Raw genomic sequence first — 12,557 nt, 5'->3', positions numbered from 1 at the left:
TACGAGTCGGTGAGTTCGGGACACTTAGTGGGTCCCGACGGCGTCCCGGTGTGGTTTTCGGGACTTTCGGTGAGTTACGGTAATCGGTTTTGGGAAACCGATTACGGGGATCCTGTGTGGGGGTTTGTGAGTTGTATATTTGGGTTTTGTGGGATAGTTCTGACCTAGTGGATCTTCGTAGGTCCGGTTATTGATTGTGCGCACCCCGGGTTTTCGACGCGACAGTGACAGGTGGGTGCTTCGAGCTAGTAGTCGGTGAGACCGTTTTACCCTTCCTCTATTCTTTCATTCTGTATCGTAATCTCTACATGTCAGTTGTTTGGTTATCGTATTTCATTGATTGCATTTGTATAGTTGTGGATAGACATGTAGAGCAGGCTTGTAGTTGTACATTGCATCTCCGTGGACCTTGGGTCCAGGCAACACATCGACTCTCTTATCGTGTGTTTCGATCTGGTTGATCGAGGTTCGGCGTTGTACGCCCTAGTATCTATTTCAGTTCGGCGTTGTACGCCCTCGTTGTTGGCTTCGGCTTAGGCACCGGCTTTAGCCGGGTTTGTTTTTGTTTGAGCATACCAGCATGACTTAGTCACGGCACTTGGGGGTATTCATGACACCGGATCGGTTTGGCCAACGATCGGAGGTGTACTTATCCGGATGGGTCGTCCTGTGGGGCGGATGGATCAGGTCGGTGCAGTTAGTGACAGGCAGCGCTTGAGGTCTGCGGACCAATACAGCAGGCACAGATTGGGTACAGTTTCTGTTCAGTACTTTGAGGCATTCTTTGCATTGTTATCTATACAGTAGCAGGTTTGTTTATTGCTTCTTATTTATCTGTTGTAGCTACTGTAGACTTTTCATATCAGCATCTATATTTGTTTATCTATTTTCTTTGGTTTCCGGTGATTACGGCTTGCCTTCGTGGCTCTATTGTACCACTGAGAAACCATGGTTGCGGTTTCTCACCCCCCATTTCTTCAGGTGTTTCGGACGTGGAGTTGGTATTGGGCACGTCGAGAGGACGATCTAGCTAGACGGCAGTAGCGACCGTCACCCTGATTACTTCTTTCCCGCACTTAGTAGTTTTCTTAATAAATGGTTCAGTTAGACGATCTTATGTATGCGTGAATGGTTGTGAACTGTTATACTGGTTTTCTACTATGCATAAGATTGGATATTTAGATCTGTGGTCTTGGAATTTTGGAGTTTTGATTTTCTTGTATTTATGAAATCGTGGTTTTCTACCCCTCGAGGTAGTCGGTTTTTAAAATAGAGTTTCCGTGTAGGAAACCGTTTTAAAAAGGATTTTCGAATGGTTTTGTGAATGAAGTACATTTCAAAAAAATAAAGCTTCCGGGTGGGGAGCACTTTTAAATAAGATGTTTGTTGTGTTGTGCATTGCATCATCCAGCGCCTAAGGAGTGTTTAGAGGCATGCATCATTCTAAGGATCGTTAGCTGTATGGGAATGCATGTCATGAACTGATTGCTGATTGGTAAATGTAGGTTGTGGTTGAGATCCTGTTGTATAGCTGGTACGCCGTGCAAATATAAAGGAGACTCTGTCCGAGTGGACAGGAAAATTTTGTATTTGTGGCGGATCTGTACGTCGCGTGGGCCAGATTGAAAAAAAAAATGGCACGTTTTTCGCAACTCTGTTTTCAAAAGGCTTTTAAAATCGGCCCCGGGGCGTGACAGGAGCATTGAGGCAAATTAAATTCAAGGTGAAGTTTGTGACGATCTCGACATAAAAGCGGCTAAACTACAAATTAAATCAAGGTGGAGATTGTTATATTTGGTTTAGATTTGTAGTTATCTAAATTGAGGATAAATCCTAATCTAATTGGGATTAGATATTATTTAGATTTAATTCGGCATATATGGATTATAATTAGGAGTATAATTCTAATTGAATTAGAATTAGACTCTACTCAAGAGACACGTATTATAAATATGTGCTACGACCAAATTAATTAAGGGCGACCAAATTAAGAGCCACAAAAATTAATTAAGTTATTGGTGGTCCGTCCGTACGGAGGAAGAAACGCTAGCCGGTGCACTTTGCATTGGCAGAGAGAATCGTGCTCTAATTAGAAGCAACCTCTAATGACGCCGCATCGCTAATTAGCTAATTAGACCTGTGCTAATTCCGTAGGGCCTTGACTCTGGGAGTAGCCGTATGCTAATTAAGGCTTGGGAGCAGCCGTATGCTAATTAAGGCAATTTGGTTCCATACGGATAGAGGGAGAGAAGCTATTTGGACTCGTTTCGACGTATGTGGATTTCGGCGTCTTGGATCTAATTAAATTTTAATCTTTATGAGATTCTCTTGTACTCCGTCTTTTTGGTATTAATAAAGTATTTGCTCTGTCTTTGTCTGTGGACGTAGGCCGTTGGCCGAACCACGTAAATATCGGTGTGTTCTTTCCGCTTTATCTTTTCGTTTTTTGCATTAAATTATTTTTTGGATCTATTTTTCGCCGTTTTGACTTTAACAGAATTCTCTTTCACCCTTAAATCAAAGTCAAAATAGAAGTTCTGCATATCACGTGCCAACAAGCAAAGTCATCTATTAATTTCAATTTTCTTTCTAGAGTGAGAAAATGCCATAAACTGACTTCAATTCTGACTAATTCTGATATGAAATGCCAAAATTTCTCAACAAATATGCCAAAAAAATAATCTAATAACAATGATTTAAACAAGACCTTCAAAAAGTTATTTAGCCAATAAAATGACTTATATGATACATTAATAACAGGGACGAAAAATCACAACCTGCTAACTTACACGATGTTATAGAGGAGTAAAGTTAGAATACTATCAATAATAGAGAACCAGTGTTTGCTATCCATTTTTCAGTCTCTGGATGGTTTGGGTTAGTGGTCGTAGTTCCAGTAGTATTTGATTCAAAGTTTAGAAAACAGATAATAATATACTATTAATCTACCATCGATACTACCCTAGACGGATTCGTAATAAAGAATGTGAAGTACTAATACATAGGATGTAATAGAGAACCGTAAGTCTTTTCGTGTTACTTTGGAAATTAATGCTACTTCATTTATTTATTTATTTATTTATTTTTCTTTGGAGAACTCCAGAATCAAAGCATGCGGATCTATAAAAAGAATTCTACAAATTTACACAAGTTTTGCCAAGTCAATTCAAATCTATCCAGCTATTAACGTAAGACCTAAATAATTAATCATGCAAGCAAACTATTAGACAACCTTTGCTGTGTTAATAATTTGTGTAACTTATCCCTTGTGTAACAAAGATTAATGTAAATTGAATTGGTCGTCACGACTTAAGAGAAAACTACCAGTGATAGAGAGTAGAAAATAAGATAAGAAAAATGAATAAATACTGTCCTTTATTGTCATCAAAGAGTCAAATATATGTTTAGACATTTTCTCTGTTACACACTCAAGTCCCGAGGAATNTTATCTAATATATATATATATATATATATATATATATATATATAATATTTTTACACACGTAGTAGAGTACAAGCTCACACCTGCAAATAGAAAAGAAAGAACATGCTGCACTATGGCTAGCTTATTTCTCAAAAGCATGTAAAGAGTTTGGCGAACATCCATATATACGGATGTACACGATCAAGCACACATGTGCATGTATACACACAAGTACACAATTAATATTTAGAGATAGAGAGAAGATGGTTTGCCGTGCATGTACGTTTTGGTTTCCAACATTGGAGGAGATTTGTGCTTCAAAACCATCTAGCCTTCATACGCTTCTTATGATAAGGACAATGTTTGGGGTTGAAGAGAAAAGAGTGGTGGTTGGATTCTAACCCATCCCATTGTAGCTTATCCCACCAATCCTTCTCGCAGCTAATCTCCACAGCTCTCATTGAACGAGCGTCTAAGTGGCCGAAAAGAGGAAGCTTTTTCAGATTGAAACACCCCATAATCTTGATCTCTTCTAGTGACGGTGCACAAATGTTAGGCTCGTATATGTGTTGTAGCTTCGGAAGCTCCTGTAGATGGATGGACCTCAGTTTCGGAAGTAGCAGTGGAGCAGCTCCTCTTTTATCTTTTTTATGATCATCACGAGATATGAATATTGCCGTTAGATTGCCGCAATAACGGATGTTGATTGTTTCCAAGTTGTATAGTAGATACAGTGAGGGGACTACATATTCTAGCCTTGCGCAAAACTCCAAGTAAATATGCTTCAAAAGCGCATCAATCCATCCTTCTTCGCATAAAGCTTTGAACCTCGGAAGTTGGCTGAGCCATATGCTCTCCAAATACTTAGCTTCACCCCAATAAGAGAAGATAAACTCCAAATTAGGGCACCTCTCAATGCGGAAACATTTGAGATGTCTGAATTGAATGCTCATGGTAAACTTAGATGTGTTGTCGTGAATGAATAAAGAATTAGCAAACCATTTCATTATGTATCCAAAGTCACCCTCCTCTGCTATTCGGGAATCGTGACCTCCATCAACCTCTATGTGATTTTTCAGGGGCATGGCAGGTGGCGACGGGTGATGTCGACGGTGGCGATCTGTCATAGTATTTAAAACATCTGCATAACATAATGCCGACATTATAATAGCATTCGATCTGGTGGTAGTACCAATATTAGTGCCTCTCTTAGCAGTTGAAGAACGCTTGACGTGGATATGGAAGCAGGATCCTTTGTATATTGGATTAGAAAAAGCATAACGAAGTGACCGGAAGAGCCTAACATCCCTCACGACCACATGAGCGTGGAATAATAATCTTTGATCAGCATCATTAGTTTCCTTGGTTAACTCACTTTGTGTTTGATTGCGAAAGGAATCAAGGCACCGATCGACATCGACGTTGCAAGTACTGCTGCCACTATAGTTATCCAAGTACAGCACATCTAGCTTTTGTGTTTCATGAAGACAGACTACTCTACGGAGTTGCTTGCATCTGAGGAGAAATAATTCCTTCAGTTGTGGGAGTTTGCTGATATCCACCACTTTTATTGCGGTGCATGAAAGATCGAGCACCTCGAGCCCCGTCAATTCCTGCAGGTCTACGTTCTCCAACTTACGGCATCCTTGTAGGGAGAGCTTGGCGATCAGCGTAGAGCCGCTGAGGCGGAAGGTCGTGAGGTTGGGCAAAGGAGCTGCTGCAGGGTCGAGTAGTTCCACCTCTTTTAGCGATCCGCACCTTTGGAGGCTGATTGTTTCAATTGTTGCAGGGAGACTGAAGTTTAGATATTCTAACCCCTCGCAATTAGTGAGAATAAGCACTTTGAGTTTGATTGCCATTGACAAGCTCCTTGACAAAAACTCGGTGCTGATGTTTTCTGTGAGATCGAGCTCCAGGAGATTAGGCATGAGCTCAAAGGTTTTCCCTGCTAGAAGAATCTTATCAGCATCTGAGCTGTATAAATTCAGGACCTGTAAGCCATAAAGAGGTAATGATTCCCATCGTCCTCCTTCTGTTGCTGTTGCTGAGGGATGAGAATTAGGATGATCAAGAGATGTTACTTTGCACCGCTCCAGCCTAAGCATTCTCAGGTTGCGAAGACGAAGGAATGAAGGATTTATAGGACTTACTATGCAGCCGAGAAGGTCCAACACTCGAACGTTGCTGAAATGGTCGAAGAAGCCGTCCGGTAGAGCTTGGTGTGTTTCCTCAAAATGCCCAAAGAAGGATGAAACCTCAGACAAGACTGAACGGCGATATTCTTTGAAGAAGAAATCCCATGGCTCTGGAATAGGAGAGCATAGTGAGATCCACCGGTAACTACTGTCCTTCTCCTCCTCCTCCGGTGATGGTGATGATGGAGGTGAGATCTTTACCCAAGCTCCCTGCGCGGTAGAGCCGATTAATAAAGTTTTCGGGGGCAACAATTCTTTCCTTTCCCTTCTCGGCGTCCAAGTGTCAGAGGTTATTAGCCTCTGCCAATATTGCAGTTGTTGATCATTTACGATGGGTCCAATCAGCGAAGGAGCTAGCGCTCTCCCAATCTCCCACGCCGCCGCATCATCATCTCCTCGTAAAATTCCGTCGCACACAAGATACTTGGCAGCAGCTTCCAGGGACGGATCACCATCGGGCATTAGTACTGATTGATTAAACGCTGCTCTACGCAACAACAGCAGGCAATACCAAAAGCAGCGGAGGACTGCTTGCGGGGTGGTCCGCAAGCGCCCCCCGCTCCTCTCGTCAATGTAACGGGCAATCTCGACGGCCTCCTTGTACACAAGATCAAGTGCGGTAGCTTTGATCTGTGGCTCAATCCATGCGATCCAATCCGCACCCGCTGACGCGGCTTCCCTGCTAATATTCAGCCCAGAGGTCCACACGACAGCATTGCGGCTCCCCCTTACGATAGGAATACCCAATTCATTTGGGTCAATTAATTTGCCACCTGCAATACTATTGCAAAGGACGAGCAGCACACTACTACGATCCTTCACAGCTTGGTAGATCTGCTTTCTTACCTCCGGAAGCTGGCCTCTTGAGCTGAATTCCACACCCGAGAAGTCGTCGTCTTCGTCCGCCGCGTCGAACGCAGCAGCCGTCGTCACCACCGAAGGAGGTAGTAGATGATTCAGCTGCTCCGCCACCGCCCTCTGCATCTCCCTCAGGTTCCCAAATGGTGCGGGCCGCACCACCTTGATCACCACGTCGAACGCACGCCTGATCTCCGCCGCTTCCGCCACCTCTTGGAGTAAAGCGGTCGCCCCGACTCCCATCCGTGCCTCCACGTAGATCTTCTGTGCGGTCCCCTTGCGCAAGCTTCTAAGCACATCACTCTTTGCGAAGTCGTACAAGAGTTCTTTGATATCCATGGCGGTACATATATATAGGTAGGTAGGTTTTAATCGACTCGACGTATATATATATATATATATATATATATAGGTCGGTAGCTAGGTTTTAATCGAGTCGACGAGGAGGGAGGGTCAAATCCATGACCATGCATCGATTCAACGGTGAGAGCATTCATTCACCGATCGAGTTAGTTTAGTTAATTTGGCCTTCTTCATATATAATCAATCAATCCATCCTCCCTGCTTTAGCTGATCCGATCCGCATTTGGAAATCCGCAACAAGACTGGGATGATAGAGCAGCAGCAAATAACACCATCAGACAGACAGCGACATTTATAACCCTTTCGATTTGGGGTAAACTTTTCAATTCACCCCTCCCTACGTTGGTTTTTGATTAGTGCATTTCTATTTTTACCACACCCTTGTTCAAAAATTAAATTCATATATATTTAATTGCTCTACCATTTAAGATATTTTTAATTTGTCATTCTATAATTTAAAAAGCTGCATCTATGATTTTATTTTTGCCTTTAGTTAGTTAGGCGAAGCATCATCATCGCATGACCTTCAAAAAGAAAATACGGGGCATTTTTATATCATGTTTAATTAACAGCGGATCCTTACGATATAACAAAAAAAAAAAAAAAAAAAAAAAAAAAAAAAAAAAAAAAAAAAAAAAAAAAAAAAACGGGGTACCTAGTTGATAAATGCATGCAACTGTATATGTGAACTACAATGTGACAAAAGTAAAAAAAATGTGCAAAACAAAACTACAGACAGATAAATTGAAGTTTTTTCAATATTTTAAGATTAGAATAAATTTGGACAGCAAAGTTTTAGGAGAATGCATAGAATATATCTAAATTTTAAATTTAAAATATCTAATTAATGGTGGAAAGAATAATAAATCTGAGCCATTGAGTTTTAGTAGAATTTAATCCAGAAGCTGAACTCCGGGATTAAAATTGTGCGTAATAATGCAATAATTTGTTCAACATTCGGCATTAATTCCATATATGACTAAAAAGGTTTTAAATACTTATATTCTTAAATACTGTATGTGAAATAATCTGACAAATTGTAAAAGAAAACTGAAGATTTAGGGACCCAAAATTCTTAAGTTTTAAACTGGTTGTGTATTAAATTATGTTTTCTCAAACTTTCTAGCTAAAACCAGTAATTTCTTTGTTGACTCTTTCAGTAATTAACTAAATAACAATTATTTTCTAACCGAGTGTTATTCCATATATATTTCATTACACATTTAAAGAGGAAAAATAGCTAGAAATTAACATGCACTTGAATAAGGCAGTAAATGGTATATATAAGAAATGAATAATAAATAGTTTGTGTTATAAGGTAAACTTCAAATTGCCCTCCTTGCGATATAGCAAATTTTTTACTTTGGCCTCATGTTATTCAAAAAGATGCACTTCGCTCTCATGTGGTATAATATTTTTTCACCTAAAAATTTTATATCAGATAGTCTGGCAAAAAATGCATAAACAGGGAGATGAAATCTATATCTGACAAAGTGAAAAATGCGTTAAACTACATTAGAATAATATGTGTTAGATAGATTATTATCTTTAAATTAACATGTAAATCTAATAGATATTATGCATTCCGTTTGTTAACATGTACCATATTAGAATGTTACTTCATTCCTTCTAAGCTTTGATTTAATATTTGATTTATATTCCTTATTTTATTAGGAGTTTCTTTCTTTATTTGTTGTATATTTGTGTTATTTAAGTGGCTTAATCCCTATTGAATAAATAAGTGTCTTAAACCTCAATTACAGTAAGAAATAACAAAATTTGAGGAAAAATACAAATAAAAATCAAGAGATAAGTAATAAGAATAATATAATAAATTAAATATATATGTACCTGAATCGCTAAATTTCTATTCATATGTTAAGAAGAAAGAGCAACAGAGATCCGAATAGTTAATTGCGGATTCATATGTTAAGGAGAAAGAGCAGCGTAAAGAGATCCAAATAGCTTTCAACGTACTGAATCGTTAAATCTCTATTCATAGTTAAGGAGGAAGAGCCATGTGTTAATTAAGGAGGATGATCAATAATAAGAGATTTCAAATGTCTTTCAAAGTAGTTATAAGTAGTTATGAGAAAAAAAAATATGATTCTTTGTTTATCACTTTGGAAAGGAATCTACTTTAAAAGAAGAAAAAAATTAAAGATGAAGCTATAAATGAATATACTAATTGCACATCCATTTTTTTTTTTTTAATTTTTAACTCTTTGTACAATAGCTTAAACCTTTTTTATTATAAATAATATACAATCATTATCAAAAGTAATTAAATTGTCATATGTCAACAATTTAGATTGCCACTTGACGAAAATAGTAACTACGACTAGAGAAATATGATTCTTTACTTGTCACTCTAGAAAAGAACCTATATATTCTAGCTAATGCAAATTAAAGATGTAGTGTACTAATTCCTTGATTTTTATTCTTGTTTCAATTTATTTCAAAATAAACTGATTGTTACCCATACATTACAAGCAGATATTTCAAAATTTTATTTTTTAATAATAAACTAATTTTGAGAAAAACAATCTATTTTATAAAAAAAATTATAAAAAGATTACAATCTAATTAATTGTAGACATAACTTTTTTAAATAAGATTGGATATTATTATACATTATATATGTTTGATGTAGTTGTAGATAGATATATGGATTACATAACCAAATTTCTTTGGGAAAATTTCTTCAACACCCTTCCGAGTAGCTCTAATGTCATGAATACCCTTTAAAATTTTAAATTTTCATATTTGTCCTCCAAAAGTATGAAAAATTTTCAAAAATACCCACACTGGTAGCAATCCATTATGTTAGCTTCAAAATACCATTTTACCCTCTATTTTATTCTAATCACCACCCTCACAAAGTTTTTTAAATATATGGAGACCCCCTCAATTACAACACATTGTGAAATAGCCCCCGAAATTTAAATTTTCAATTAAAGTCTTCTTAAATATTATTTTCTTAAAATTGAATGATTTTTTATTGTTAAATTAGAGATTTTATCTAATCCTTCAATGATTCAACCAAATTTAATAATTATAGTAACTTCATAGTATATAAAATTAAATGAGTCTAAGAATCAAATTGCAATGTGGATATAGTTCATATGTATTACGATCTAAAAAAATTAAAAGCTATGAAGTTTATGTTGAAAAAAGAAAAATTAACAAAAACTTCAAGGGATTTACTTAAATGGCCCATAGTTGATAGTTTTAGTATAAATATTAAAAAATTACAGGTAAAATGGTAATTTCATATTTTGAAGTAAAATAAAAAAAAAAAGCTAAGGTGACAGAAGTTAGCAAAAATTAATAGTGAGGGTATTTATGAAAGAAATATTGTATTTAGAGGGGTATTTGTGAAATTTTAAAAATTCGAAAGATATATATGATGTTTCATAACTGTGTGAGGGTGCAAATGAAATTAACTCAAATTTCTTTCCTATTGTAAGCTCTTTCCATAACAATTTAAAATCTTTTTAATTATAAATTATCTAGTGGTCTTAAGAAAAAGATTGGTATGTGCCAACAACTTGGCTTGTCATTTGGCGAAAGTTTGTGTAACACGTCGCTTCCCACTTCGCAGGATCCACGCATCCTAAAACTACTCTATCTCTAATACGCTCAACACTCTTCATCTCTTAGACCTAACCACCGTCTAAAATGCTATAGTCAGATTAAAAGATCTTAATGTTATTATTATATCTTATATGCAGAATTATTTTAAATTCTAGATGTGTCACAGCTGTTTGGCAACAAAAGTATAATTCTTTACTTGCTACTTTAATAAAAACATTATAATAAAAAAATTTAAAAACAATTTTATGAACTTTGGATGGTCGTGGCCCCCTTGATTAATTTAATATGAATCATAGAGTTTAAATAGAACTTAATATGAAAATTGGACAAAATAAATTCGCATCGTAGAGTTTTAGTAAGATTTAATATTAATAATAATATAATTTTAATGCAGTAAATTCTTGCTTTGAAATTGTGCCAAGTGGTACAATGCTATCGCGAGGACGCTACTTTAGAATAATATAGTATATATTATAATATTAAATAGATTATCATTTTAAATTTTTTTGTAAATACTCGTTTTTTTTGCTTTTACTCTTTGACTTTTAAGAACCTATATCTTACTTTCCTAAAATTTTAGAAGGAGGGCAAAATAACTAAACTGTTCTTATTTTTCTATAAGAAAAATATAATTTTTTAATAATATTTTTATTATTTTGAAAGGCATTTTCGTATAAATTATAAGAAATGGACGGAATAGTGACGGAACCTTAACATACGGAGACTAAATACAATAATTTAAAATGTTGAGAAGATAAATATAGGTTTTAGAAAGTTATTAAAAAAGGTAAAAAAAAAAATATTTATAAAAGAATTTTTTGTAATTTAGACTTTAAATTACATGTATTTTATGTTCGTGCATAAATAGGAAGATGAGAGCCCACAAAAATCCCATTAATAGCCACAAAATATTAATATAGAGCTACGAAAAAAAACAAATTAATAGCCTCACTGGTGAAATTTTATTGTGCGCTTTATGAACTAGTATTTCTAGAACTCAAATCTTGATGCCTTCAGATTATGTTATTTCCTTCCTTGTAATTAAGCTTGATTTATTATTTGAGTAATTTTCTTATATTATTAGGAGTTTTCTTTCTTTTGCTAGTCATGTAATTGTGTTATCCCTATTGAATAAATGAGTATTAAACCTCAATTACAGCAAGAAATAACATAATCTGAAGAAAACAAACAAAAAAAAAAACAACCAAAAAATAAAAAGATAAGTAATAAGAATAATGCATGTAAGAAATTAAATATGTGTGTACCTGAATCGCTAAATATATACCCATTCATGTGTTAAATAGAAGGACCAGCATAGAAATCCAAATGGCTAAATCCATGTTCATGCGCGAGGGAGAAAGAGCAGCAGAGATATCCAAATGACTAAACGTCAATTCATACGTTAAGGAAAAAGAGCAACAGAGCGATCCAAATAACTTTCAATTAACCTACTGAATGGCTAAATTGCTATTCATGTGTTAGGGAGAAAGAGCCCATGTGTTAAGGAGAAAGAATAGTATAAGAGGTTCAAATGGCTTTCAATGTATTTATAAGCATGTATGATAAATAAAGTTTGATTCTTTGCTTATCATTTGAGAAAAGAACCTGTTTTAATGAAAATTAAAGATGAAGCTACAGCCAGATACTAATTACACATATATCCAACTAATTTTTTTTCTATTTTTAACTTTTTCTACAACAGTTTAACTTTATTTTATTATAAATAATAATATATATCATTACTATAAGTAAGATCACCATATGTCAACAATTTAATTAACTGGCCACTTGACGAAAACAGTAACTAAGACTACAAAAATATATGATTCTTTACTTGCCACTTTAGAAAAAACTTTTATATTTTAATGCAAATTAAGATGTAATGTTAGGATTCATTGATATGTATATATTCTTGTTTCAATTAATTTTAAAATAAACTAGATGCTGATCCATGCATAGCACACAGATATCTTAAAACTTTATTTTTTAAATAATATATTAATTTAATAACATTGGATGTTATTATAATTTGATGTAGTCATGTATTGATTGCATATCCAAATTTCTTTCCTATTTTAAGTTCTTTCTACGACAATTTAAAAGAATATATAAAGCTAAAT

The 12,557-nt window shown here is 35.5% G+C and overlaps 1 protein-coding gene across 2 annotated transcripts; it reads right to left on the bottom strand.

Moving 5' to 3' along the window:
- On the bottom strand, window positions 3,533-11,937 carry LOC109720190. Of its 2 annotated transcripts, none has more exons than XM_020247118.1 (2): window positions 11,703-11,937; window positions 3,533-7,364 (listed from the first exon to the last, which is right to left on the bottom strand). In XM_020247118.1, the coding sequence occupies exon 2, from the start codon at window positions 6,814-6,816 to the stop codon at window positions 3,742-3,744; it is 3,075 nt and encodes a 1,024-aa protein (XP_020102707.1). In that variant the 5' UTR covers window positions 6,817-7,364; window positions 11,703-11,937; the 3' UTR covers window positions 3,533-3,741. The 2 variants fall into 2 exon arrangements, with proteins under 2 accessions (XP_020102707.1, XP_020102700.1); XM_020247111.1 differs by having other exon boundaries at window positions 3,533-7,082.

This window comes from Ananas comosus, linkage group 1 (assembly GCF_001540865.1).
Source record: "Ananas comosus cultivar F153 linkage group 1, ASM154086v1, whole genome shotgun sequence".
Lineage (NCBI taxonomy): Eukaryota > Viridiplantae > Streptophyta > Magnoliopsida > Poales > Bromeliaceae > Ananas > Ananas comosus.
The sequence above is the reverse complement of the archived record's forward strand: the minus strand, read 5'-3'. Positions and strand labels throughout refer to the sequence as shown.